The 27,168-nt window shown below is 31.5% G+C and overlaps 4 protein-coding genes across 5 annotated transcripts; all 4 read right to left on the bottom strand.

Moving 5' to 3' along the window:
- Window positions 1-6,043: 6,043 nt before the first annotated feature.
- On the bottom strand, window positions 6,044-8,807 carry LOC132736970 (uncharacterized). Of its 2 annotated transcripts, none has more exons than XM_060724186.1 (4): window positions 8,365-8,807; window positions 7,748-7,882; window positions 7,376-7,506; window positions 6,044-6,464 (listed from the first exon to the last, which is right to left on the bottom strand). In XM_060724186.1, exons 1-4 carry the CDS (start codon window positions 8,783-8,785, stop codon window positions 6,279-6,281), a joined length of 873 nt encoding a protein of 290 aa, XP_060580169.1. In that variant the 5' UTR covers window positions 8,786-8,807; the 3' UTR covers window positions 6,044-6,278. The 2 variants fall into 2 exon arrangements, with proteins under 2 accessions (XP_060580169.1, XP_060580171.1); XM_060724188.1 differs by having other exon boundaries at window positions 6,232-6,464; window positions 7,385-7,506.
- A 2,630-nt stretch (window positions 8,808-11,437) lies between these two features.
- Window positions 11,438-13,743, bottom strand: LOC132736969 (heat shock 70 kDa protein 12A-like). The gene is made up of 2 exons (XM_060724185.1): window positions 13,199-13,743; window positions 11,438-12,531 (listed from the first exon to the last, which is right to left on the bottom strand). The coding sequence occupies exon 2, from the start codon at window positions 12,085-12,087 to the stop codon at window positions 11,452-11,454; it is 636 nt and encodes a 211-aa protein (XP_060580168.1). The 5' UTR covers window positions 12,088-12,531; window positions 13,199-13,743; the 3' UTR covers window positions 11,438-11,451.
- Window positions 12,260-13,722, bottom strand: LOC132736977 (heat shock 70 kDa protein 12A-like). Its single transcript, XM_060724195.1, has 3 exons — window positions 13,537-13,722; window positions 13,199-13,355; window positions 12,260-12,531 (listed from the first exon to the last, which is right to left on the bottom strand). Exons 1-3 carry the CDS (start codon window positions 13,720-13,722, stop codon window positions 12,260-12,262), a joined length of 615 nt encoding a protein of 204 aa, XP_060580178.1.
- An 88-nt stretch (window positions 13,744-13,831) lies between the features above and the next one.
- Window positions 13,832-25,739, bottom strand: LOC132736968 (heat shock 70 kDa protein 12B-like). Its single transcript, XM_060724184.1, has 2 exons — window positions 25,553-25,739; window positions 13,832-14,365 (listed from the first exon to the last, which is right to left on the bottom strand). Exons 1-2 carry the CDS (start codon window positions 25,589-25,591, stop codon window positions 14,036-14,038), a joined length of 369 nt encoding a protein of 122 aa, XP_060580167.1. The 5' UTR covers window positions 25,592-25,739; the 3' UTR covers window positions 13,832-14,035.
- Window positions 25,740-27,168: the final 1,429 nt, after the last annotated feature.

The raw sequence follows: 27,168 nt of genomic DNA, 5'->3' as shown, positions 1-27,168 counted from the left end.
CGTTAACACATGCTTGATACATATGCACACTTCTGATATACTAGAACAACTTTTTCGCTATGGGAAACAGACAGGAGCAGTTGCTTAGAGTAGAGAAGATACAGACGATAACTAGGGAAGTAACTCTGTCGTTTCATTTCTGAACCAAGTTGACGAGGTATGGACGTCACATTACTCCTCCTACCCAGATATGTTTGGTGATGATAATGAAAGAACAACAACGTTCATGGGTGTTCTTCTTTATGTTGATCAATAACATATCGTAATTGAAAAGTACCAGAAATTAAATCAAATATAAAAGTATTGTATAATTTTAATTTATTTTCTTTGCTGAAAGAATATGGAAAATGAAGATTTGTATACAAGAATGGCACACCTCTTTTACATCAACGACATACATGCAAATATCTACAAATATAATTGCTGTTTAAAGAACACAGTACATATTTAAAAAATTTGGATGGTGATTAGAAATAAAAACAAGAGTAAAATAACACATGTTCTCTTTTTAATCTGAAGGTCGGAATTACCTAAGCTTTATATAAAATATTTTTGTGTTGGATATGAAATACTGTCACATTGAAAAAGAGGGTTATGTACCTTTTTTGTGCACTAAAATCTGAAGGTGCACGATGACGCACTGAAAAACATGAGCCCGCAGGGCGGTGGATTAAATAAACATTTCAAATATGTATATATAAACAAATGTTCTCTGGATTGTTTGTCAGTATTTTGCTTTTAAAGTGAAACCGCGTGAACTTTCTTATTGTTACTTTGTTACTCCTAATAAGGAGTTTTAAAAGCCTAATTAGGATTTTATAACTCCTAATTTGGAATAAAACCGAATAAGAGACTTATAAAATCCTATTTAGGCGGGGAAAAGAATCTAATAAGGACTTTGTAACTCAATAGAGAAATAAAGAATCCATAAAGAAAGCCTACAACGTCAAAATGGAAAATGTTGCAGACTTGGTTTGATTGAGCCTGTTCATATTTGACCCTGTGAATTTTGAAAGGGGATAGCTATCACGTGCGCGGGCGGATAGGTATTCCGTATTTGGATCATGTTCTTCTTTACATGAATAGTTCAGCGCCTCAAGTTAATGACGAACCTACAGCGGTTAGAGGCAAGTGGGTTTTTTGTTTTAAAACCACTCGACCACAGAATCACCTAAATGATCTAAGGAAGAAAATAAGAAGATCATCCCACACGTATTTTGTTTTCATCAGAATTATATACAAAATAATATCGCCATTTTCCGATAATTGCTGCTTTCAGATCCGCCATTGAAATTTATCTAGAGACTTTATATAATTTTAAACACACATATGGTGCATTGCATATGCTTTGTTGTTCATTTATAAGATAAAAATTTGAGAAAGATTGATGTGTCAAGTATATGACCAGAGCTAAAGAAAATTATAAAACAGTGCTTTTCTCGATATTAGTGATATGTCTTTGTCTTGATTCGTACTATTGTTATTGTTTAAACTTAGATTTACATGCTTATTTAGCAATTTTGTTGAACTTCTAAGACAATCTATACGATCTTTTACTTTATTTTTGACCATTTTCGTTTAAATTGTTTGAATGTTGTTACATGTATCATGACAAAATCTTGCGAAAAATATGTGTGCTCCATATAATTAATAAATATAAGTTTATCTTAAATCATTTACATTTATTTCTTTCAATACATAAGATCTGAAAACTGGGTCACTTACGAGACACATGAAAAAATATTTACGAGTCCTGAATTGGGCGTAATGAATTGTTAATATATGAGATGGTGTAATTATTTTTACACAGTTTTTTTTTGACAGTTGAATAATAAATAAGGAGACACTATCAAAAATTCGTCAGTAACAGCACATTTTCTTACTTGTCCATTGTATACATCTGGGTATCCATTTTGAAAATGAGACTAAAGCATATTCGGTATAAAATGCATTTCCACGTGTTGTTTTCAAAAACAAAATAGTTTGTGTACTTTTAATAAGTGATCCCCATTCCCATATGTTTGTATAGTTAGATTATAGAAAGAATATTCCAAGAAACCGTACTTGAGGACCATTGTCTCGACTGTTGGCAAAATAATATAGAATATTCTTAGTCAAAGGGTTAGTTTAATGTAATGCAAGGACATCGTTTAACAGGTATATATATCATGCGATCAATTTGTGCCGGCTTCGACTCCGATGATTATTGTAGTGATACACCGTTGCCAAGATTTCAATGGGCAAGGGGAGTAACACATATAATAGTAAATCAATAGACATGTGCAACGCTACCTCCCTGAGAATAGCCATTCCGGCATGCTATAATTAAAATGGTGCTAGACATGTTAAAAGTAATCATAGTTGCCTTAATAGTATTTTCTTCTGTAATATTAATTTCTGGGAAAGGTTCAATCTAATGTTGTAAAAACTCGTTGCCCAACCCATTTGCATTTTGATATATACTCATTATTTGTATAATATGTTTGTAAACATGTATTGAATGAAATAAGATATGTTTAAACTTAAGCTGTACTTCCTGAAAGCAATGTTTCCATCTTATTCTGAAAAGAACAACATGATTTAAATAATTAATATCATGGATATTGGTAAAATCCCTGCTCTTTCATTAAATGAAAATCAAAGAATTCATCATAGAGATCTTTGTTTTAACAAATCAACATCAACACGATGAACCACGAAGTAATGACTTCAAAAAAATTACTTCAAGGATTTAGATGTGACAAAAATGATAACCCGTCTATATACATGTTTATTATATAATTACATTGAAGTGTGATTAAATCACGGACAATGATTATAATGTACAACTTTATCGACACGTATAAATATAAAATGTTGATCTTTCTACTTCAAATAAAAATTTCAAAAAAAAAATTCTTAATATTATTAGATCAAAATTGCCGGCCATTATTGATATCTGTTTTTTTAAAAAAAAAACATTAGTAAAGTCGAAAAAGATTATTAACAAGTGCAGATGCTTTAAATGAAAAACAAGAAATGAAAACATAAAATTGGAAAAACAGATGAAGAAGAAAAAAAAAGAATGTTAAAAACTAAATGTAAATGAAAGGGCTCTATATATTGCATGCGCATGTTTAATTAACAAGATATTGAAATTAATACTTGCAAAAATGATGAAACTTAATGATAGACTAATACATTGTTATGATATTATGATATGAAGAGTTTGTTTAATTGAATTTATTATAACTTACGTGGCCGAGCGATCTAAAAAAAAAACACTTGCTCCTAACCGCTGTACGTTCGACATTCACTCGGGCCGTCGAACTATTTATGCGAGGAAGCCCAGGGTCCAAATGCAGAATACCTATTCGCTGGCGCACGAAATAGCTATCGCGTGCGCACGTAATAGTATCGTGTGGCCACGGCATAGCTTTCGCATGCGCACATAATAAATAAGAAAACCTATGTCCCGTTTACGCTGTGGTGGAAATTTCGGTTTCAATGATATTGAAGACAAACTTTTATTTCATTTTAAATAAACAATCTATTTTAATTTCAAACCTTTAATAAAACTTATAATCCTTATTTTAACTAAACATAACACACCTTGTATATTCCAATAACTGTAATGTCCGACTCTGACTAACGCTGTGAAAGGGCGTGTTTATATAGGCTTATTTACCGCCAAAAAGTAACATTACAAGAAAAGTGAGAAAGTCGTGGCGAGGAGCAAAGCGTAGATGTATAATTTTCCCGCCTTCCTTATTTTTTGCGGGAAGTTATTATGTAACCAGACGAGCAGCAATAACATATAACTCATTCATTCATTTATAATAGCAAAAAATATGAGAATCTTTATTACAAGTTCTAATTAAACTTAATATTCAAAACGAAAATAAATACTTTGGCATAAAAAATATTCGTGTATTTCACGACATATGCCACCTTATTGTTGCTCAGAATATTTCTATAATCATTTATAAAATGTTAAGCTATCATAATTAATAAAGATGATAATTGAATCGCTGCATGTTTGTTTGGGTTCTGGATACTGCACTGGTAGAAATTGTCATTGTGACATGCAGAACAGGGATATTCTTTAATATAATTTATAGATTCTCAACCAAAGTTGTTCAAATTTTCCTCCTAGTTTCAAAAGTGGCCCCGCCACGGGGTCATAGGCTTTCCTCTAATGCAAATAATGGTTATGTTAAACATAAAAATCTTCTTCTTGAATTGACAATAGCTAGAGATTAGACAGTTGGCATTAAACATTGTGTAGTGGTACGAAAAATGTTCAACGTGTCAAAATTGGTCCATACACAAAAAACAGTCTGTCTTCAGGCCTGAAGACAATGGCCCCCTATTATTAAAAGCTATTTTTTACCCTTTCCCGTCATTTTACCCAGAATTTCCTATGAACTTTCTTCTACATTTATATGTAAGGCGATGAGCTTTTGTCCTTCACAGATTTTGCGAATAAACTTCATCTGGGTTTCTGGATTTTACAGACCTCGTAGTAAAAATGTTTTTCAAGATTTTCATGAAAACTAGCATGAATATGGAGGCATACAGCTTTAAAGAAATTTAAAACACGCAAACTAAGCTAAGCATGTTGGTCTGACTTTTTTTTTATAATGAATCAGAGAGGAAGAAAATAACAATAAAAAATATCTCCAAGAACGAATCGAATCAAGACCACGTGACAAAATATTATCACATGTCGATATTCCATCATTTTTACCAACTGCACAATTAACAATTATAAAAGTTTAAGCTGTACTTTATCGCAATATAGTGGAAAATGTTATAGGTAAAATACCAGATGTAATGATAGATGTATCTGTCTATTATCTCGAGAGTAAATCAATTGTTCTCCGATCTATTATAGCAAGAAAAAAATGACAAAAACATGGGAATAACGCTTGGTACTTGGTAGTAATTTACTGCACTAATAAGATACACGATTATATTGCTTATTAAAGTTTTAGTACTAATCTTAAAATGTTTAATATCATGTACACATAGACAAAATATTTATAAACAATGTCAGCATACATTTACATTTTTATAAGTTTCAAACTCATTTTTACGAAAAAGAACTTTCAAAATTATAGCCTTTCAGAACAAACCTGACTTATAAAGGGAGAAAAATAGTTAAATATGATCATTATGAAATGCCAGGGTTGTCTCCCTTCCAATCAACTGCATGCGTTATAAAATGTAACCAATGATCTCCAGCATTTGCGACACTTGATCTCCAAATATAACATGTTGAATTTCAGCTGAAGTCAGTATTGTACTAAACACAAGGCATAAAATAGAGAGAAATAAGAATCCCTAAAGAAAGCCCAACACGGCACAATTGAAACTGTTGCAGGCTCGGTTTGATTGAGCCTGTTCATGGACGGTACTGTCAAGTGCTAACTACCGTCAACGACCCCTAGCACCGGCTTAAGCAGAATTCAACATTTAACATGAACTGGTAAAATTTAGAATTTTGGAACATCCGCAGATGTGTATATTATATTTTATAATTATTTGCTTTTTGTGTGACGCCCTATATATTTCATTAGACAACGATGCTGTTCTTTAAATTGAGGTTATAGTAAGACTTTTATAACCTCCCAGTTATGAGTTGAGTTACCAAGTCCTAATAAGGTTCTTTTCCCCGCCTTATTATGATTTTATAGGTCTCTTAATTCGGTTTTATTCCAAATTCGGAGTAATAAAATTCTAATTAGGCTTTTGAAACTCCTTATTAGGAGTAACAAAGTAACAATCACGCGCTTTCACTTTAAAAGCAAAATATTGATAATAAATCAAGAGAACATTTGTTAATTAAATATATTCAAAATGTTTATTTAAACCCCTTTTTTAATCCATCGCCCTGCGGGCTCATGATTTTTCAATGTGTCATCGTGCGCCTGCAGATTTAAGTACACAAAAAAGGAACATAACTCTCTTTTACAATGTGACAGTATTCCATATCCAACACAAAAATATTTTATATAAATCGAAGGTAATTCCGACCTTCAGATTAAAAAGAGTACATGTGTTAATTTACTCCGTTTTTTTAATCACCTTCTAAATTTCTCAAAATATGTATTGTGTTCTTTAAACAGCAAATTTATTTGTAGACATTTGCATGTTAGTCGTTGATGTGAAAGAGGTGTGCCATTCCTATATACATATCTTCATATTCCATATTCGTTCAGCTATCCAAATTAATATAAATGAATACAAAACTTTCATATTTGATTTAATGTCTCGTACTATTTAAGTGCAATATTTCATTGATCAACATAAAGAAGAACACCCATGAACGATGCTGTTCTCTCAGTATCGTCACCAAACACATCCGGGTAGCTGAAGTAATGTGACGTCCATACCTCGTCACCTTGGTTCAGACGTAAAACGACAGAGTTACTTCCCTGGTTATCGTCCCAATCGTCTCTACTCTCAGCAACTGCTCCTGTCTGTTTCCCACATTAAAATATAAAATAGACAGAAACAAGTTTGATGTGCTAATGTTTGATGTGGTAATATATATAAACTTAAACGTAATTACGTCTTTCCGTTGGATCCATCGCTTCGTTTCGTCGCTCTATTCAATCGTCTTATGGCCTCGTCGGAAACAGTACGTAAAGACATATGCATACTTCGGTCGTATTACTAAATCATTCCATTTTGATTTACATATAGATATATTTCAGTAATTATTGATTTTCAAGTCAGATTGACACTGAGTGATGACTTTCATCTTCAATTATGCACGAGGCCACCTACTTATATACTTAGCATTTCTAATAGTAATAGTAATAGTTACTGAAACATATGTAAACAGTTGATTTCGTATCAATATACGTATGTTCTCTTCAAAACAAAATGTGAAATCAAAGTACATTTATTATTTATGCAGAAGATTTTCTTTTCTTTTTTTTGCAATATATTTTATGCTAAAGTAGTATTTGTGAAACGAAGTTCTGTTTTTATCGAAACAAAAACATGTTATTAAAAATCAGTAGAAAGTTGTCAATCTATTTAACGCCTTTCGGTTTTGATTAAACCAGTTCAATTGACATCGCATTATATTGCTACTTTTATGAATAAAGTTGTTATTTGGCATATGCAAAAGCCGAAGCAACGACATAGGAAAACGATTGATAGCTTTTTGGAAACTTGTTTATTTTTTAACTTATATACTACGGAGAAAGTTGTAAACGTATTATATACTTTGACAATTACTTTTAATGATACAAAGAAAAAATCTTTAATCATTTAAGTATCGGTAAACAGGTTCCAAAATCAATATGAACTTTTCTTTGTATACTTATTAATCATTGTAAATGTTATCCCTACAATAAATAAATAATACATTCCACTTAACCATGACTACCTGATGAACTCCATTAACAACAAGTTTGACCCATACATCATATGCATGCTCTCCTGGTAACTTTCTGGCCGTCACTGACCAAGATAGAAGATAAACCCCGGAAACAGGCACTCGGAATATTCCTGCAAAACATATTATACATGTATTATATCAATATATTATAACAAAAAGGAATACTATAAAAGTTTTTCGTCGACACTTCAAGTGCACATTTGTTAAATTAAAAAAAGAGGAGGGGGTGTTAGGGGGCGCTTAAGATACATGTGGACAGAGATATTTACAATGCTGCTCATAAAGAATTCCATAAACTAAATTTTCTAAATTACTCAGACCATTGTAACAAACGATTATATAAGCTACTACCGGTTTTGTCACTGTATGCTTGGCCGTCATTTAGAAGAATCTGGTTGTACACGACTGGCTGGTCTTTGCCCAAATTTCTGATCACGTGATCCAAATACGCAGTGAATGCAATATTATCCGACGTTTGACGTCTATCTATGATAGAAAATAAACCTTTTTCATAACAATATTAAGGCATTTTCCTGTACATTATTCTAAACGAGTACTTGTTATCATTTAAATTACTTCAATTCATATTAAACTTACTAGTTCTAATACATCAAAACAAAGATTTCTGCAAATTATTTCAGAATGAATGTTCATTAAATATCCTCTATTTTAAGTGTCTTGTAAAAGTTTTTGTGAAAAATATTCATTGGTTTGCATGGTGTAAGGTATAATTTCATCTTAAGAAGAACAAATCTTATCTATAGCGGTCAAGGAAAATTAATTTTGCTTTTCTTTTATCTGTTTAAAAAAGATTCCATATGAAAAATGCATGTAAGCTTCATGTTCTTTCCAACGTAAATAGAGAAGTAAGAATATCAACCTATATAAAGTTATAACGATATTTCTGATATATTTACTTATTATTCTTTTCACGTTAAATTTATAAAATAGATTTTTAGTTTATAAACTTTTTCGGTGAACATTTTGTTTAGAATTTGTATGTTCCGAGTCTCTGTCGTTATCCTGACAGTTCTGTTGTATATTTGATTCACTTCTGTCGTCTGAAGGTATTTTAGGTACATTGTTACTCAGTTGCACAATGCTACTATGAGTCTCAGGTTCTTTCCCTTCACATTTAGACACCCTGTTTGTCAGGTCATCTATATGTAGTCGAAATCGTGCTGTAGTTCCTATTAACACACTTATAGATTGTTTCAGATCCCGGTTGTCCTTTTCCAACTTGTTAATCTTTTCCTGCATGCTTTCAACTTTATCGATGAGTTTCAGTATCATCCCGTCATTAAAATCCAAATGACATAACGTACCTTTCGTAGATACCATGACACACAGAATAAAACAAAGAAAATTCGAAAAGTTTACTAACGCCATTTTTACTAAAGTAATATGACTTAAACCAAATATGAATTACAATACAACAAACACTTCATAGGATAAGAATCGTGAAAATAATTCAATATTTCTTTATCATAATGTATTTGTCTGTTATTTTTTAAAGCTTGTAGAATAGCAACCTCAAGCACCAGATGTTTATTAAATTTAGGTACATGTATAATCAACATAAAGAGAAGTGTTACTATGATAAGATAATCAAAATATTACTTTTATCTCTGTGGAGATGATGCTGGACCAGAATAAAAAGGGCATACGCAGTATCGAGAAAATTGTTTTTGTTATATATCTGTTTGAAACAGAATAATTAGAGCTGTAAATATATTAACTAGTGCATAGGTATCTAATGTGAACAGTTACTATATTCAGTGATAAATATTCTTCGTCCTTCTTGGCTTGTCTTTATATAAGAGGGAGCTAAGTGGTAAATTATTCCAGCGCACAAAAATCTCGCATATCAGACATGACAATACGGACGGTTGACTATTTCTGTAAAGTCTCATGGCAAAGTCATTTTAGAAAATAGATATTCTAAGTTTGTTTGGCAAATGTGTATATGTTCTTAATTCTAATAATATGGATTACTTTATAAACCCAAATGTATTAAAAATGTAGGTGTAGCGAGTGCAGTTTTGCATTTATGGTGCACATCAAAGTAAGGCTTATATGTTAAAAACTGTTTCCAAATATCATTCCTATCCTTCCTATGATGGAACATTTAATGTTATGTTACAATTAATTCAGGTTTGTTTTTCATTTTTAGGTATAAAGAGATTGACCTTTAAAAAAGATAAAACTGTTAACAATAAAGAGTATAGCGCAGTAATCTCTTTCTGCTGAGAATATAAAATGACGGGGACAGACGATTCATCCTACACTCCGTACAAGTGTAAGAGCTTGGCAGTGAACTGAGACAATATTAAGAACTACTTTTGGCTTGACTATTTGTGGAAATTCTAGATATAGTAACAAAAGTATTTTAACGTGTACTAAAGATAGAAATACAAAGCTATAATTTTAATGTTTTCTTCTAAAATAATTCAAAGTAGATGAAAACAGAATCCCATAAGAAAGCCCAATACAGAGAAATTGAAATGTCGCAGGTTCGACTCGCAATTGCTACTACCGTCCACGAACCATTCCACCGGCTTAAGCAGAATTCAACATTTAAAAGAAACTAGTAAAATTTTGAACTTTAGAAATATCAACAGATGTGTCCATAGGGTAGTAATCATGGAACCTTCAATTGACACGTAAGTGCCATTTAATGAGAAGCGGCATATGGTCCCCAAATAAAAACATGCCTGCGCCCTAAGGAATGGGCGAACCAAATGAAATAGAATTTTGTAAAGGGATCAGAGGTTATTAAGCCCGCACATGATAGATAAGCTATCATTATACAAAATCATAAAGCAGGCAACATTTCCTTAGGGTGACTGAACAGTAATCAGGTGTGGCATACTGGAACCAACTGACTAGAAAAACACAAAGTTGGAAATAATTTAAATAACAAGAAAATGCACTCATCACCAATGATTTCGTGCTGAACGATCTCCAAGGATTGCAAATGTAACATCTTTGTTTAAACGTACGGGGATACTTTATACAGCCGCCTCAAAGCATCTGACAGAATATTTCGGTCTATTTTGCAATTATTTATCTTATATTTGATCTTAAGGAAGAACTGTTTTGTAATATTTGCATTCTTTGAACGACTAACTAAAACCTAATGAAGCAAGCATAATTTCTCCTCAAGACCTAATGAAAGAAGACGGTCAGTCGGAAATAAAAATCTCGCAAAAGTCGGCGAACAGAAACCAAGTATTAATTTTTACTAAATGGATATTTATTAAAGTAAATGAAAGCAAACGGAATGACATATCATACAACATAAGTATATAAATAATCTTCCAACAAAACAGATGTGAATTTGAAATATTTTAATACTAGTAAGCAATGCTGGCAACTTGTACATGGTAATCATCGTTAATGTCCGGATAATTCAATTTCATTTACTATTTCCATAAGCCTTTGTTTACACGACACATTTTATATCAGCGTAATGATGAAAAAAAACACTGGAAAATGCCTTTGTTAAAAAACATACGGTGTAACAGTATGGCCTAATATGATACTGAACTGATCATTATCATGGTTAATATATGTGAGTAATGTCTACTGATTTCTTCGACATAAATACACAGAATTATCTGCTAAAAATATGATAAACAAGATCAACAAGGAAAGAAGGCGTTTAATGAAGGCAACTTTCAAACGACCCAGCAACGTTGATGTATATGGTACTCGACTGACTCGTTCGGTTGCTTTACATCTTTCTCAAGATGACAAGATGTGAAATTGTAATTTATTTACAGCAAATCCATCAGTTTTTAAATATGAAATATTTTATTATAAAGTTTGTTGTAATAGTAATCAAGTTTGTTGTAATAGTAATCAATTATGTTCTACCTTTACTTGTATACACATAACACAAATGAAACAAAACTTCAAGATTCTAGTCCTGTCGCTTTAGAAGAAATCTATGTGAAATTGCTAGTTCGTTGTTTTCTAAAATCAGTCAAGTATAATCAACGGAATGGTAGACGAAGAAATGATTTCGTTTTTTTTTTCTTTTCACGTCAACCTTATTCAAGAAAACTGACAACTGTTTTCACATTTCTGCCTGTCTTCGCTTCTTCTGCAGTAACAGTTATTTCTGTGCCTCCAAACGTAAATGTCACTTCTAGTGGGTTATTACACATATCATGTGAGTCAGACAAGTATAGGATGATCTTGCCAATAACATGACAGTCTTTGTCCGTGGTGAACCTAGGATTTGAAAGTTTTGATACACATATATCCCATTGTACTTTCTTCTGATTTCGATACTGTGGAAAATACCAATCTCTGTACTGTGATTCTCTAGTTCTTACTAAATCTCCCCGAGTAACGTGCTTGTGGAATATATCTATGCACTGCATTCCGATATCAGTGACGATACGTTTTTCAATCGGGTGTTCATCTGGTATGAATTTTGCACTACTTGAAACACCGTATGTATATTTCACAACCCTCTCTGAAATAACAAAAGGATGATGTCCATACAAAACTGCACCTTTTAGCACTGCAGTCGAGGCCTCTATTGGTACAACAACAGGAATGTCTGAAAATTCAGTTTTAACAGCTTGTTGCAAAAGAATACATTCAGAGAAGCCGCCGACCATAATTATGCAGGAAATTCTTTCTCCATTTATTTTTCCTATCATTTTTTTTGATTTCATGCACTGCTTTTACACTCGCCAGGTGAAAAAACCTGTCGAAAACATGTGACGGGAAACAGAGCTTGTCCCTTTTCAAAGTGACATCCATCTCTCCGAAAGCATCTTTTAAACTTTTATGTTTCTTAAACATGCTAGAAATCGAACCTCGTTTACTTGATTCATATACATCTTTTTAACTTTGCGGAATCCTCATATTTACATGATCACGTTTTTGAGGGTTGTAAGATTTCTTTTTGGTTTCAAAGTCACCCATTAAGTACATCCAATCTTCAGTTTCTGTCCGTTTAAATCGTTTGTACTTTTCATCAGATAAAACTGTTTTCAATAACTTTTCGAACTCATCATTGACTGCATTACCACCGTATATATTGCCACTTGAGGCCACTACTTGTTTAATACATTGTGGAGATGTGATTTCATGTACTGTTAAATCTATTGTTCCACCTGAAAAAAAATTCTTATAGCCTTACAGATGTGAGATACAAAACACACAGTATAGATAAAGTTGCATTTCTTATGAATGATACTGATATTAGAAATGCAGTCTTACATATAGAATAAATAGACATTTCGATTGAACCTCCATTTTACTTTAAATGTCAATGTGGACAATTTACATGTACTAAAATATGTTTTGTTGCTGGTGGCACATGACAATACAAAGCAACAGTATCATGGTAAATAGGTGAAGGAATATCAGCATATAAAACTGGCCCAGAAGGTTTATTGTTCACGGCGGCAACACGGAATTCTGAGTTACCGCTGAACAGTTACTAGAGGGCCAGTAATGTCCGTCTGTAACGACAGTCAGGTCTTTTCTCTTTCTTAAATATTTTGCATACATTATCAATCATTTTTTAATTAACCATGAAACTTAAATAATTATTTTATGTATTTTTGTTTCATATGTAGAAAAAGAAAGAAGATCTACAAGATTATTTATAAGTTGGTCATTTTAAGTATACTATGCATTCATAAACGCCATTAAATGAACATGAATGTTTTATTTCTAGTACCGATATAAAAAGTTAAAATATCAAATTTTTCATCCAAATCTGATCAATTTCTTTATCTTAAATGCAATATCTGTTTACATGTACAAAAACATTACCCCCAGCATCCAGCACGAGGTATCTACTACCAACATTAAGGGAGGATAATGTAACACCCGTGTCTCTATCAACAGTACACACATCAAGTTGTCGACAACAAACTGATGCAGCTTCTGGCTCAAGTGCTATAATTATGCTCTCCGATAATAATCCTGCCTAAATCAAAATATGTTTATATATATATATGTCTGTGAAAATAAAAATCTAAAATGACGAAATATGCATTTTTTTCAAAGAAAGATGCTGTACCTTAATTAACCTTTAAGATATTTTATTCTTTTTTATTTGCTTGTTCTGATAAAGTTGTCTGTAATCACATTGAGGAAGAACGTTTTACCTGTAAGGCAGATTCTCTCATCAAATATTTTGCTTGGTCTGTCCAGATGGCAGGGACGGTGATTACCCATTTAATATCTCCCGATCTTATATCCTGAAATCTTCTTTTTAAATCAGTGAACATGTCCTCGGCTAAAAACCGAATGCTTGCTGAGAATACGATGATTGCTGGTTGCACCTTTCCCATTTGATCAATTAGCTTCATGCAAGTATTAAACGGCTGTAAAGTATGTGTATAATGCATTCATCACGATTAGACAAAATAAAAAATATCAAAAAGGGTGATCAATCTGACGCTTTAAATACAAGAATTTTTTATGAAATTGCAGACTCGATTTGATTGAGTCAATATAACCTGTATACAAAACAGTCATATTTAATTATTAAAATTAAGCGTCAGAGATATGCAAGCATATATGCAATGAATGAATGTTAAAATGATAAATACTAAAAGCATACATATACCTTTGTACAAAACGACGGTATATAATTTTTTCCAATTATGAAAAGAATTTTACCTGGTAATATTTTCCATACAGACTAGTTTTGAAGTTTTTAAAGAAGAAATAACTATCGTGTTGTTTCTTTGATACTAAATCGTCATATTTTCTCTCTGCCTCGTAGCCAAATGAGTCTAGGGTTTGACCGTCTGGTTTTATCAAAGCGCATGTTGTAGTTTTTCCTGTTGCAAATTGCGTGTATGTTGAATACCAAGACTTAATATATATATTAGGCTTTATTTCTTGCTCCAGATCCGAAATAGTGGCAAATGCCCACCCAGAAAATGAAGTTCCCAAGTCTATGGCCGCAATGAAAAGCTTACTGTCCTTCTGAAATAATCATGATAATTATGTTAAAAAGTTAACATTATTGAGTGATCATTACAACCTTACTTTAATGTACAAAATGTTGCTACATTTGATACATTTTGAGGGGATTTAGAACTCTAGCTGATATAAAATGACTTTGGCATTGGTATAAGAGTAGTGAGGAATTAATATAAATGATACTACCACGTTCTATCTTTAGAAACCAGACATGTAGGACCTTGAAAAAAAAACAAGCGGCGAACAATTACTTGACGATAAAATTTATAAACGTTTAAAAATGCATGCCTCCAGATGAGTCCTAATATGTCAATTAAATCAAACTTGATAAAAATGTTCTAGGATTTTAGGAATAAAAAAAGGATTCAAAATTAAATACAAATGTAATTTATATTTTATGTGAGATTAATGATTCTTTTTTCAGTATTTACAGCTATATTTCTACTGCGTTACTAACCAGAAAGTGCTATTTAGTTATTTTGGTAATCCAAGCGAGAGTCTTTGAAGCGCGTCGTCTCGAGTAATGGTGCTAAGTTGCGTTCCTTTGGTTCACTTCACAATATTAAAGCATTCAAAATAAAGTTTCCTAAATCTTTCATAAAATGAAGTATGAATCTTGGAAGGCCGATGACTGCTTTGATTCGTCTTGGGAATGTTTTACTATGTGCACGAGCCAAAAGCACTTCACATAAACATGTGCCACAAATAAAAAATGTAGTTTTTCCTGCTAAAGAAGCTAATCATTATAATTTCGTATCTGAAACTTGATCTTGAATCACTGGTATTACAACGTTTGCTTTTGAAAAGTACATTTGATATTACAATAGGTTAACATATGTTATCGACATAAATAACCCAATTTCATTAAAAACATGGTCTTTGTCTTTGCAAAGATCTCTTCCTTTTTAGATTTTTATTTCAAATTTTAATGATAACTATTTTTCTACTGGTAGGTAGAATAAATAGATTATATTAAAATTATACGTTTTATAAGAAAAGGAAAACAATGATGTATATATGTTTATATATCATCTGGATAAAGAAATGTGTCAGTTTTACAGAATAAATCGTATTTAACAATTAGCCGTTTTATAGTATTTAAAGTTAAATGTTTCATAATGGAAGGTCTGCAATATCAAAGAAATTATGTTGAGACTATTCATTATCATACATGACAGTAAACCGCGAAATAATTATATGTGGATGTTGTTGGTGAGTGTGAGATATGTGATATTACATGTAAATGTAATTTATACAGCAGATAATGAAATGACATAGAACAACCTATTATTCATTATGAAAAGGATCGTTTTAAATCAATTGAACTAGATCAACATTTTTCCTGAATTATTGTGTAGGAATATACAAATGAGATTTTTCTATTATTTAGTAATATTTGAAATACTTATTGAAAATGTGACCATTGTAGACAAAATAGATTAAAGCATTTAGTAACGAATTAAAAATAACATTGATATACTTATACTATTAATTAAGGCATATGCTCGGAGAATATAACAAAAATATGTTATGCATGATCATTTATCATTTCTCTGGAAGAGATCTGCAATGATACACTTACAAAGGTGAATATACCTTGATTATTATTTCTTAATGTATCGTTTTGTCGTTATATTTCAAATTAAGTAGTTGTGTGAATTTATGCTAGCAAGGGTGCCTATAAAATGATCTTTACAACATTTCCGATCTTAGTGATAACGTTACCTCTTTGATATTAGAAAACTATCTTAAATTCCTAATAATTAGCAAAATTAAAAGATTTAACATCACTTGTTTCAGCCAATACTGCCAACAGTATTGCCTCATCTAAATATACTTAATCAATGCATCGCCGATCACGGGTACATATTAGAATACATATGTACCAAAACTAGTGGGCCGAGACAGTATCAAGACTGCTAAACAGGACCTGTAAATTGATTTTAAATGAGGTTATGAACAATTTTATATTCAAATAACTTGAAACAGGATTTGTGTTTCTGTTATTGTATGACCCCTCAAGAATTATCGAAGTTTCTCCCCCTCTCTTTCCATTCTCATTAAAAATCAATGTAGACAATTGCCAAAATAAAAAAACATTAATTGCAAACATGAGGAGAATCATATCCACGAAATAGTATAAAACGAAAAAGAAGAAATACAATTGTCATTATTTTTGCAACGTAAAAGTCCTGTAATAAGCATCTTCCCCTTATTATTCTTATTCCTAGCGTTTGTTCAATGTAGGTATCCAAATTATCTAAAAACAAGTATTTGTTTGTTTTTCATCTATTGTGGTGTCAATTAGATTTTAAAAGCATTCGAGATAGAAAAACCTTTCAGACTTAATCCCATATGTCTTCCCAAGTTTAATGTAATAAATGTCACTTGGATCAAAACTGGTTACAATTACCAAGGCTGACTGAACGTCACAATTAGTTGATGTTTCTAGTTCGTGCATGGGTCTGCAGTTTGTGGCTGATATTTGATAGCCATTTATATTTTGATGTTAAGATAATTATTTTATGAACGTAAATTAATGATAAGTAATTGAACATATACTGTATTTAGTGTATTTACAAGAAATGTTCTGCAAATATTTTTCTGAAGGACAAAACTTGAATAAGTGAAGGAGCTTATTATATAGATCACTCATCGAGATGTTTATAAAGGAGAGTTAAATTTGCTTGTAATTATAAATTCGTGGTTATGAAAATAACTGTATTTCATTGAAAGTTTAAAAAAACAGGAATATTAGTATAAAATGCATTTTTGCTGAAGAACTTGTTTGTAAAATGGATCATTTTTCTTTTAAACTCCATGTTGTATGTATTGATAAGCAAAACAAATGGAGTGCGTTAAATGACATCATTCCGTCGCTTTTATTGTCATGTCGCGATCAGATTGGAAGGCGTAAATGTTTTTTGTCTAATACTTCTGTCAGAAACGTTCAATAATAAGGCCATACATATGAATATGCTTCACATTTCCCCGTTCCATTCTGTATATGCATCTTGCAAATCCATATCGAAAACAATATAGCGAACTGGAAGCTCGAGGAGGACAAAACAGGTACGACGCAGTTTACCGGTATATTATTAGTTATAAAGATCGTAGACAGGTTATATGGCCGTATATAAACGGCTATTTGTAAATATAACCCGAGCCGTTAGGCGAGGGTTATATTGCAAACAGCCGTTTATATACGGCCATATAACCTGTCAACAATCTTTATAACGAATTTATAATACAGCAAGCATCATTTTGTGGAGGAAAAAAGTAAGATTTCTTCATGAATCGACAGCAGCCGTGTATATAAAACTATATAAACGTCACGATTATCCAATGAAAAATGACGTTACAAACGTGCAGTATTATAATGCATTATCAAGCTCAACTTAGATATTGGGTTTATTCCACCAAAATGCAAGGCACATAATAATCTAGCGTCGAATATGAATTAGACAATTATTCATTAAGGAAAAAGAAAATAGGAAATTTGCAAAATAATGCGGTGCACAGAAATATACAAACCGAGCCGGCAACATTTATAATTTTGCTGTGTTGGACTTTCTTTAGTGATTCTTTTAATCTCTATTTTATAAATAAAAGTTGAAATCAGTATACAGACAATAATACAATTTACAAAGTATATGTTTATAAACTAAAGAAGAGTAAATAACACTTCTAATTTAAATAAACATATTCACGATTGTATTTTGTCTGTAATTGTCTTTTGGTCTTTGTCATACTTTTTCGGCCAAAGAGAATGCCAAAGAAGGTCTTTCCCGCGACAACTTTCCTTATAAAATATTTATTTAACCATTCATTTAAAAGTCGCGCCTATCTAGAGAAAGTATGAAAAGAAAACCGACGAGTACGTTTGAATTATGTTAATTGTTAATGTCTTTTTTACAAGCGTCTAACTTTTTCCGTGGCCGAGCGATTAATGTCTTTGACTTCAAACCACTTGCCCTTCACCGCTTTGTGTTCGAATCTCAACAGAGATTTTAGATTCTTTCATGTAAGAGAGCTATCCAGCTAGCTTACAGAACGTCGATGGTTTTACTCAGGTACTCGTTCGTGCCTGAAATAATGCACGAAATGGCACCTGGGGTATTCCTCTACTAGGATAGCTGGAACGTCGCCATATGAGCTTTACTGTGTCGGTGTGACGTAAAACACTACCAAACAAAATAATTGACTACGTATCCTTAATTATTTTACGCCTATAAAGCATGTTTGACGAAATTGACAAAGGGCGTTGTTCTTTAAATTTCGTTCATAATGTTAATTTTTTATGAAATATATATCCATCAGAACGATCTAAAAGGAATGTTGTTTATACAGTTTTGTCCATATATAGCCATGTTTTATAACGTTATAATAATCTCAAACGACTACCTGATGTAACACAATATATCTTATTTTTCGTTTAAAGTATTTTTTGCATTTTGTGCATATAAACCTGTTACGACTAAATTGTAGTCAGATAGAATTGTGCATATATAGCGTGATGTAAAATATTCAGCGGGTATTTTAGTAGATCATATTTCAGAATTTGTTTTGTAGATATAAACAGTTAGTATAGGTTAGTGTTTGTTCGTCTGCATTTCGGCTGCATTTAATGAAATAAAGCATTTTTGGTGTATATATATCAAATAGTTGATATAATCTTTAATTTTGCCAAATTGAATTTCAAAATCTAATTTAACTTCCCTCGTTTTGTCTCAATATATTTGTATGTATAATAAATGCCGCCGAGGAAGTCCGAAAGGCTGAAATTTACGGCAAATTCAAATTAGCGTTTTAGTTAACAAATATCATATATAATTTGCTTTTTTTTTAAATGTTGTCAGTAAATTCGCTTATAAACCAGCGTAATATATTTTTGGAGGGGAGCATTGGCCTATTGGTTAAGTTATCTGCCTCTCAACCCAGGATCATGGGTTCAAGTCCTAATCGGGTCACGCCAATGTTTCTTCATAATTATGACACCAATAATTGATGGTTCCAGGAGAGATAAGCGCAAAATGAAGGTCATTGAAGAATTATGTACTTGTAATTCATTTATGTTATCACTATAGCAAGTCTATACTACCCATGATTCTCTGTAACATGTATTCCCGCCTAAATGTATGCAGCTACAGCGCACTTGGAATTAGTAAATAAAACAGTCAAGACACACTTTGTGTTAGTTGTTTATACTATGACTTAGATGTCATTAGAATATTATAGACTAATGTCTATACAAAGTACCAAATATTACAGTCATGTAACAAATGTATTTGAATATCAATGTAAATAATTATGTTGATAAAACAACATAATTGTAATGAAAGATGATAGTAATGTAACATTATATTAATGCAAAATTAAAGTTATGCAATATTGAGGCAATGCTTTAAATTAATACTAGATTAAAGTGATGCAAGATTAAACTTACGCAAGATTAAAATAATGCAAAATATAGTAAAGCAAATTATAGTGATATCAGATTAAAACTTGTCTAACTGGTAATAAAAGATCCTTTTGGAAATTTGATTGGATTCAAGAATTCTTTTTTTCAGTGGTAATAGTTCAAACTGAGGGACACACAGTCCTTCTTAACATAGTAGAAGCATATGTTATCCTTATTTTCAAAGAAAATCTAAAGGGGCCTCTTGTAGCATTACAACTTAATAATAAAGATCAAGATATTACAATTATCAACCTATATGAACTAAACAAAGGTGATGAAGCTTCTTTCAAACTTCTTGTGAGTTTTGTTCTTGGGATAAATGATACAAATCTAATAACTTTGGGTGCTTTTAATAGAGTTCTAAAAGGAACTCCACTGAGTTTTATAAGGCTAAAGCATGAAATTTTAATTGCTAACATAGATCAACTTGGGTCCTTAAAACAGAAATATATATATATAAAATATAACTGAGAAATATACTCAGAATACATTGAAAATCGTATATTTATGCGATTTGAGTGAAAAGCGTTGCAACGCTATTCAATTTTCTGTCATTTTTAACATTTAGAATACTTATTCTGGAAAATCGAAGCGAGCTAATGATCTGAAATTTTGCACATAAGTTCTTGGTATCAACCTATATCAAATGATGAAATAACCCCAAAAAATGATTTCAAGTCCCGTCGTGTCAAAAAATCTCATTGGAACCCCTTTAATCCTTCAAAGGATAAAAGAAATGGCATTTTTGGCCCTTTTTTTACACCCTCAATCAAGAAAAACACTTCAATTAATCATAAAAGAATGCAATCATAATAATTGATGGAGAAAACTTAAATGAGCCTTCGTATCGCTATACTTGGCGGTCAAATACCGTGCAGACTTGAGTATATTATTACATCTGAATATTAAACTAATTTAAGATCTCAATGTAATATAAGGCAAGGGTTTACAACTTAACACTCGTCTATTAAATTTGGAAGTGTAGTAGAGGACCGGGATAATTTAAACTCAATAATAGTATTATATTTGACAATGATTTTAAGTTGATGGTAAATGATAGTATAAATGAGACAATAATGTAAATTTCAGAATCACTACTAGATGTTCTTTGGAAACTTATGAAAGGAACAATAAAAAATTCCCTACATAAAAGAAAAGAAAAGGAAAACCAATTAGAGAACACTTTGCTAACATAATTTAAACAGTGTACTACAAAAATAAAATCTAATAATACCATTATATGGCAAAATAATAAGGATAAAATTGATATGAAATATATTGATGAAACAAAAAGAAATTTATATGAAAATAAAATAAATGGTTTATTATTAATATAATGTTGAAAGAAATGAAAAAAGCAATTCTTAGTATTTTGCTCACTTATAAAAAAAATTTGCTGAGGAAGAATTTTTTGAAATTGATCAGGATTTTTTGAAGGAGAAGATAAGTTTTGTAGACCATAATACACTAAACTTCCACAGAAAGAAACAGATACTCATATTTTTGATGACAGTGCAAAATGGTTCAAAGACAGAAATGGCCGGGTTGCATTTGTGTACTGAATATCATGAGTCTGTGATGTCATGAAAATGTTCTACCATTGATAACAAATGTCGAAAAATTAACTAAGTTAGTAAAAAGGAAATTGATGAGTGACAGTCCTGAAATCGAATACCACAATATTGGACCACGCGTTATTGTGGTATACCAACTATCAAGAAGCTGCGATAGGTAGTTGCTGAGAAAATTTCCTACCCTTCACCATTATCGTCGAAAACTTAACTAAGTGGGTAAACAGGAAGTGGATAAGGGACAGATATGATATCGAATCTGTTACGAAAATTTCCTACCATTCACTATTAATGTCGAAAATTTAACTTAGTCGGTTAATAGGAAGTGGATAAGCGACAAACCTGAAATTGTGTCCCACGATATGGGACCACAAGTATATATAATGTATACCAAATATCAAGAGGCTGTTGTAAGTAGCTGCCGAGAAAACTGTTACGGAATTTTTTCTCGCCAATCGCCCGTTATTCACCTTACTATAACCCAGTTTTTGCACCTGTTCAACCCGGCCAAAAATTAATAAATGAAAAACAGGAAATGTGTGAATTTTTTTAAGTAAACATGAATGTGCTCTTTTTGAAAATCACCTGGCTTTAATGGCCAGACTTTATAAGATATATTATTCGGGAAAAAATCTTTCCTGACAGAGAAATCACGTAAATACAAGACAATCTACATTTTTATGAAGAAAATTGGTCGAATTTCAATGAATCTTAATGAATGACCCCAAAACAACAGAATTTGATTATATTATAAATATGCATGTACACAAAAAAAACGTCTATCCTTAATCCCTTTTATCTTTTTTTCTTTCTACTAAGTATTACTTTTTTCTAATATCATTTTACATGTAATTTGAATTACAATCTTTTGATTGGGACGTAACCGACATTTATCTTTCCTATCTTTTTACACGATTTTCCTTCTCACGTTCCTCTTTCATACATTGTTTTGTCTCATTCTTGAGATAAGATCATAGATATATGATACTGGTATACAGTATTTCTTGGTATGAAATTAATTTATTTTGATGCAACTGTTTATGTTTACATTAGATTATATGCAAAGGGGATCCACCTACATGTATTGTTTACATATGAACAAGAATATTACACTTTCAATTTTATAACTGTATATAATGTTCTTTTATTTCACATATATAATGATTTCAGTGACAATAATTTGGAAATGTTAAAGATGAATAATTATCAAAGAAATGCTGTACATTTACTATTCACTTTCCTGGTTTGATGACTGTTAATTTATATTGACAAGACCTGATATAATCACTTTGGCCTCATTTGATGAGTTAGAAGTAGAATACTACAAATACATACAGTCAGCTTAAAAATAATATGAAAATGCTAAGTATAATCAAAAATGCCTTTCCGATTAAAATTTCGACTAAAAGATACGGGTTGAAATTGCTTTGCACGACTCTTAATGTTTCCCATATTGCTTTAAATCTTTCATTGAATATTAGAAGCAGAAACTGATGTGTCTGTTTCTCATATCATTTACAGGTTACATTAAATATGTGGAAATGTAAGGCTCCTTTCTTAAACATGATGCATATCAAAACATACTACGAGTATGAAATGCATTGAAAAAAAGTAGTTGAATTTAATACAGACTCTTATCATGTCATGTGTTTTGGATTCAAAAACACGTTAAAAACTGACTGTTTTACACTGAGAAAACCATATTTATACATTCACAATGTGAATATGAAATTGACATATGAGCCGTGTCATGACAAAACCAACATAATGGGTTTGCAACCAGCATGAATCCAGACCAGCCTGCGCATCTGGTCTGGATTCATGCTGGTCGCAAACGCACTATGTTGGTTTTGTTGTAACACGGCTCATTTGATTTATTCTTATATTGTATTTATCTAATGCGTATTGAAATGTATCATCATGATGGTCCAAGATAAAATTGTGTCATAGAAAATATTTATCTCTTTGATAAGCAAAGTTGAACTGCTTTTTCAAAAGCATATGCACCATTATAACACAGTTATAATATCTCCAATATGGTTTTAAACAGAAACAGCCCATGTCATAGTAAATACATGTACACATAGAGTATTATAATGCACATGTTCCGTGTATTACCTATCTTTATTTATTAAGATACTTTTATTTAGATATTAAAATAAGTCTTTAAATTCTAGTTTCTGACTACCTTAAATGTGGAGAAAATGCACAAACATTTTCCATTCAAAGCAAGTTTGGGTAAGAAGATGAAGTACACGGTACAACACCGAAAAGTAGGCTGCACTTGATAATTTTAGCTCCAAATACAGAACTAGCCAACAATGGGGTTTAACATCCGATTTAATGCTGTAAAGTCAAGAAAACCATATATTTTTCATTTATGGCAACATTTTTGCTTGAATGGATTTAGGTTTTCAATATATATTGAATCTTGTATTTAAGACTATACAAGCAAACTCTTGGAGAAGAAAATAGAGCATAAGCTATTTTAAAATGCCTAGTTACACCCAGAAGTATTCGGAGCGTTGATTGGTCACTATGCTCAAAAAGCACGCAACTTAATGTGAACTTCATAACTCCAACAATTTCTTTTTACCAAATTTCAAAATCATGGTACTAAATGGTAGGAAATGATTATTCTTAAAGGAAATAAAGCTGTCATTACAATCATTTCAAGTAATAAGTAGATTAGTAATCTTGAAGTCTCCTCAAGTTAGAAACAACAGAGATATGACCGCTGGAATATTACCCGACTCAACTGCAGTTTATTCGAAATGAATGAATAACATTTTGTGTTTTGTGCATTTAAATATGATACAATTAAATTATCATTTGTAATAACTGTTCAATCAAATCATCATAAAAACTATAACGAACCTTTTTTATGATATGTCAAATAATGAAAGTAAATAGTGCAGCAGATTCCTTCATTTATTTTCGTAAGGATTATTTTCGTTGGTCATGTGAAAACCTCAGACCAATGAAACCATACAAAAACTAAGGGCAACAATCCGATTGAGAATTTGACATATTGGGAAAAAGGTTTTGGTGTAGTGACCAATCAACGCGCTAAACCACGTGTTTACAGCCGAAATGTGTGTATGACTAGCATTTATTTAGTATGTTTACATAACTTAAATTTATTCATTAAACATGTTGGTAATAAATTGCTTACACTTTGATTAAAATAATTTGTACTGTGATGTGTAGGGTGATAAAATTGCATCCTGTTACTTCTTTTAGTTAGTATATATATATATGTGTGTGTGTGTGTGTGCGTGCGTGCGTGCGTGCGTGCGTGCGTGTCTGTGTGTGTGTGTGTGTGTGTGTGTGTGTGTGTGTGTGTGTGTGTGTGTGTGTGTGTAATATTTTGAGCAGTTTTTTAATAAAAACAGTGTGCTATTGCTATCTCAGTGATGCTATATAAGTTGTTATCTTGGCTTTAAAATGACAAATTATGTATCAAAATACAAACTAACATTCGTTTTCAAAATATTTGGGATATAACATTTTATTGGGATTGGAAAAAGGACGCTTTAAAGTTGAAATTGGCCAAAAATACAATGTAATTGAAAATTCATTCCCATTATTGGTAATGGTATAGTGAACGTAATTCATTTAATTTATTAATAAAGACCTTTAGGTCTCACTATCGTATTGTAATATGGCCACCGATTGACTGAACAAAAGTGCAGGGAAAACCGTAAGATACAATGGGACATCATGCGATTTGAAGAAAAAGGATGTTTTAAGTATAAAAACTAATTTAGAAACTAACACTATATTATTTTCTAGAGAAATTGAAATATTTCTTAAGTCTCTAGGATTATTTATCACTTGGATATTTACAGTACGATAGTATGACCTTATGCACGACATCACTATAATTAATGACTATTGCTGAAAGAAACAAACAAGCACAAATTGTGGTTAAATTGTCAGTGAGTGACATTTATTATGTTTACGGAATTACAGAACAATTGATTATAATAATTAATGAACTTATACTGTAACTAAAATTGTCTATGTAAGCAGCTCAAGATAAATAATTAATCATTAAAAAGTCAACAACTTAAAGAAAGGTTCTTTGAAGTTATAAAGTGTAACTTACAAGACTTCGGCACGCATTTTACAGTAAAATATTGATAAAAAATTAACCTGAGCTGATGCGGAGTCGCCGTCTTTCGATGTTGCCATATCAAGAGCACATTATTTTCGCATTATTTCTCCAAGAAAATATTTTGGAAAATTCATGTTTCTGACTTATCCTTTCAAAATTCACCTGGATACTGACTAGGTAGTAATTACCGTTGTTCCTGGTTTATAAACACTTAAAAGACCTTAATATGACACGGAAAGTCACGAAATTAGCCGACTTTTAAAGTGTGTAATCAATATATAACACACACTATGACGAATGTAAACGTTATCCCATCTAATCATATACATAATACATAACTAGGAATATAAATAAATATATTTTGACTTAAAGCTGCTTTACTCCAGATAAGCCAAAATATTTTGCAAAAATCAAGCTTTAGGAAAAAAATACTAATATCTTTTTAGAAAAGCAAAAATATTCGAGATTCAAGTAATAATTTACATGCGAACTTCTGTACATGTTATATGTGATTGAGGACTGGTTGTGCAGTATTTATCACAATGATTCTTTTTCGTGACTACTGCTTTAAAACAATTTTTATCTTTTTATCAATGTAACCAGTGGAAAATATTGGACTAAAAAGAAATTAAACTATAGTCAATTGTAACATGTCAATTGTACACGGTCAGTGGTAGAGTTAATAATCATATATAATGTATACATGACCATTATGTAGTCAGTTGTAAGATATAGGTGTTCACGTCGATAGTAGTCTGTTGTCACATATAACATGTGCACGGTCGGTTGAAGAGTAATTGTATCATATAGAAAGTACAAGGTCATTTGTAGAGCCAAAAGTAAAGTCGTTCGTAACATATCACGTGTACAATCTCACGTTTAAAGATATAACGTGTACACGATCATTTGTAGAATCAGTTGTTAGATATAACGTGCGCATGGTCGGTAATAAAGTTAATCATAACATATAACGTGTACACGATCATTTGTAGAACCAGTTGGAAGATATGACATGCGTATGGTCGGTAATAAAGTCAATTATCACATATAACGTGTATACGATGATTTGTAGAATCAGTTTTTAGATAAAACATGCGCATGGTCGGTATGAAGTTAATTATAACATATAACGTGTACACGACCATTTGAAGAATCAGTGGTTAGATATAACATGCGCATGGTCGGTAATAAAGTCAATTATCACATATAACGTGTATACGATGATTTGTAGAATCAGTTTTTAGATATAACATGCGCATGGTCGGTAATAAAGATATTTATCACATATAACGTGTAAACGATCATTTGTAGAACCAGTTGGAAGATATAGCCTGTGCATGGTCGGTGATAGAGTTAATTGTCACATATATCGTGTAAACGCTTTGTAGTAGCAACGATTGTAAAATTTCACATGTGCACGGACACTTGTTGATATAACATATACATGGTCTGTAGTAGTGACAATATCAACATATAGAATGGCTCTGCAAATGTAATGTTTGTAAATGCATGTATTGTATAATTATGCACTGTTTGTAAATACTATGCGCTCTTCGACATGAAGAAATTTATGAACATTATCTATTTCTTTAAAACTAACTCCTATCTTATGTCTCCCTCATAACCGAATGACTCAAACATGTCAAAGTTTAAT

This window comes from Ruditapes philippinarum, unplaced genomic scaffold (assembly GCF_026571515.1).
Source record: "Ruditapes philippinarum isolate M1 unplaced genomic scaffold, ASM2657151v2 ctg951_1_1_1_1, whole genome shotgun sequence".
Classification (NCBI taxonomy): domain Eukaryota; kingdom Metazoa; phylum Mollusca; class Bivalvia; order Venerida; family Veneridae; genus Ruditapes; species Ruditapes philippinarum.
The sequence above is the reverse complement of the archived record's forward strand: the minus strand, read 5'-3'. Positions and strand labels throughout refer to the sequence as shown.

Bases quoted from the DNA above. Each gene is read 5' to 3' on its own strand.
- LOC132736970 (XM_060724186.1), bottom strand. From the start codon at position 8,785: ATGGCGTTAGTAAACTTTTCGAATTTTCTTTGTTTTATTCTGTGTGTC. The intron at 7,883-8,364 runs GTTTATAAACTA...TTTCTATCATAG, and splicing joins ACAAAATGTTCACCGAAAAA to ATAGACGTCAAACGTCGGAT. The intron at 6,465-7,375 runs GTTAAGTGGAAT...TGTGGGAAACAG, and splicing joins GAGTTCATCAGGTAGTCATG to ACAGGAGCAGTTGCTGAGAG.
- LOC132736969 (XM_060724185.1), bottom strand. From the start codon at position 12,087: ATGAAATCAAAAAAAATGATAGGAAAAATAAATGGAGAAAGAATTTCC.
- LOC132736977 (XM_060724195.1), bottom strand. From the start codon at position 13,722: ATGGGAAAGGTGCAACCAGCAATCATCGTATTCTCAGCAAGCATTCGG. The intron at 13,356-13,536 runs GTAAAACGTTCT...ATTTTGATTTAG, and splicing joins TGAGAGAATCTGCCTTACAG to GCAGGATTATTATCGGAGAG. The intron at 12,532-13,198 runs GTAATGTTTTTG...ATTTTTTTTCAG, and splicing joins CCTCGTGCTGGATGCTGGGG to GTGGAACAATAGATTTAACA.
- LOC132736968 (XM_060724184.1), bottom strand. From the start codon at position 25,591: ATGGCAACATCGAAAGACGGCGACTCCGCATCAGCTCAG. The intron at 14,366-25,552 runs GTTAATTTTTTA...TGATTATTTCAG, and splicing joins GCGACTCCGCATCAGCTCAG to AAGGACAGTAAGCTTTTCAT.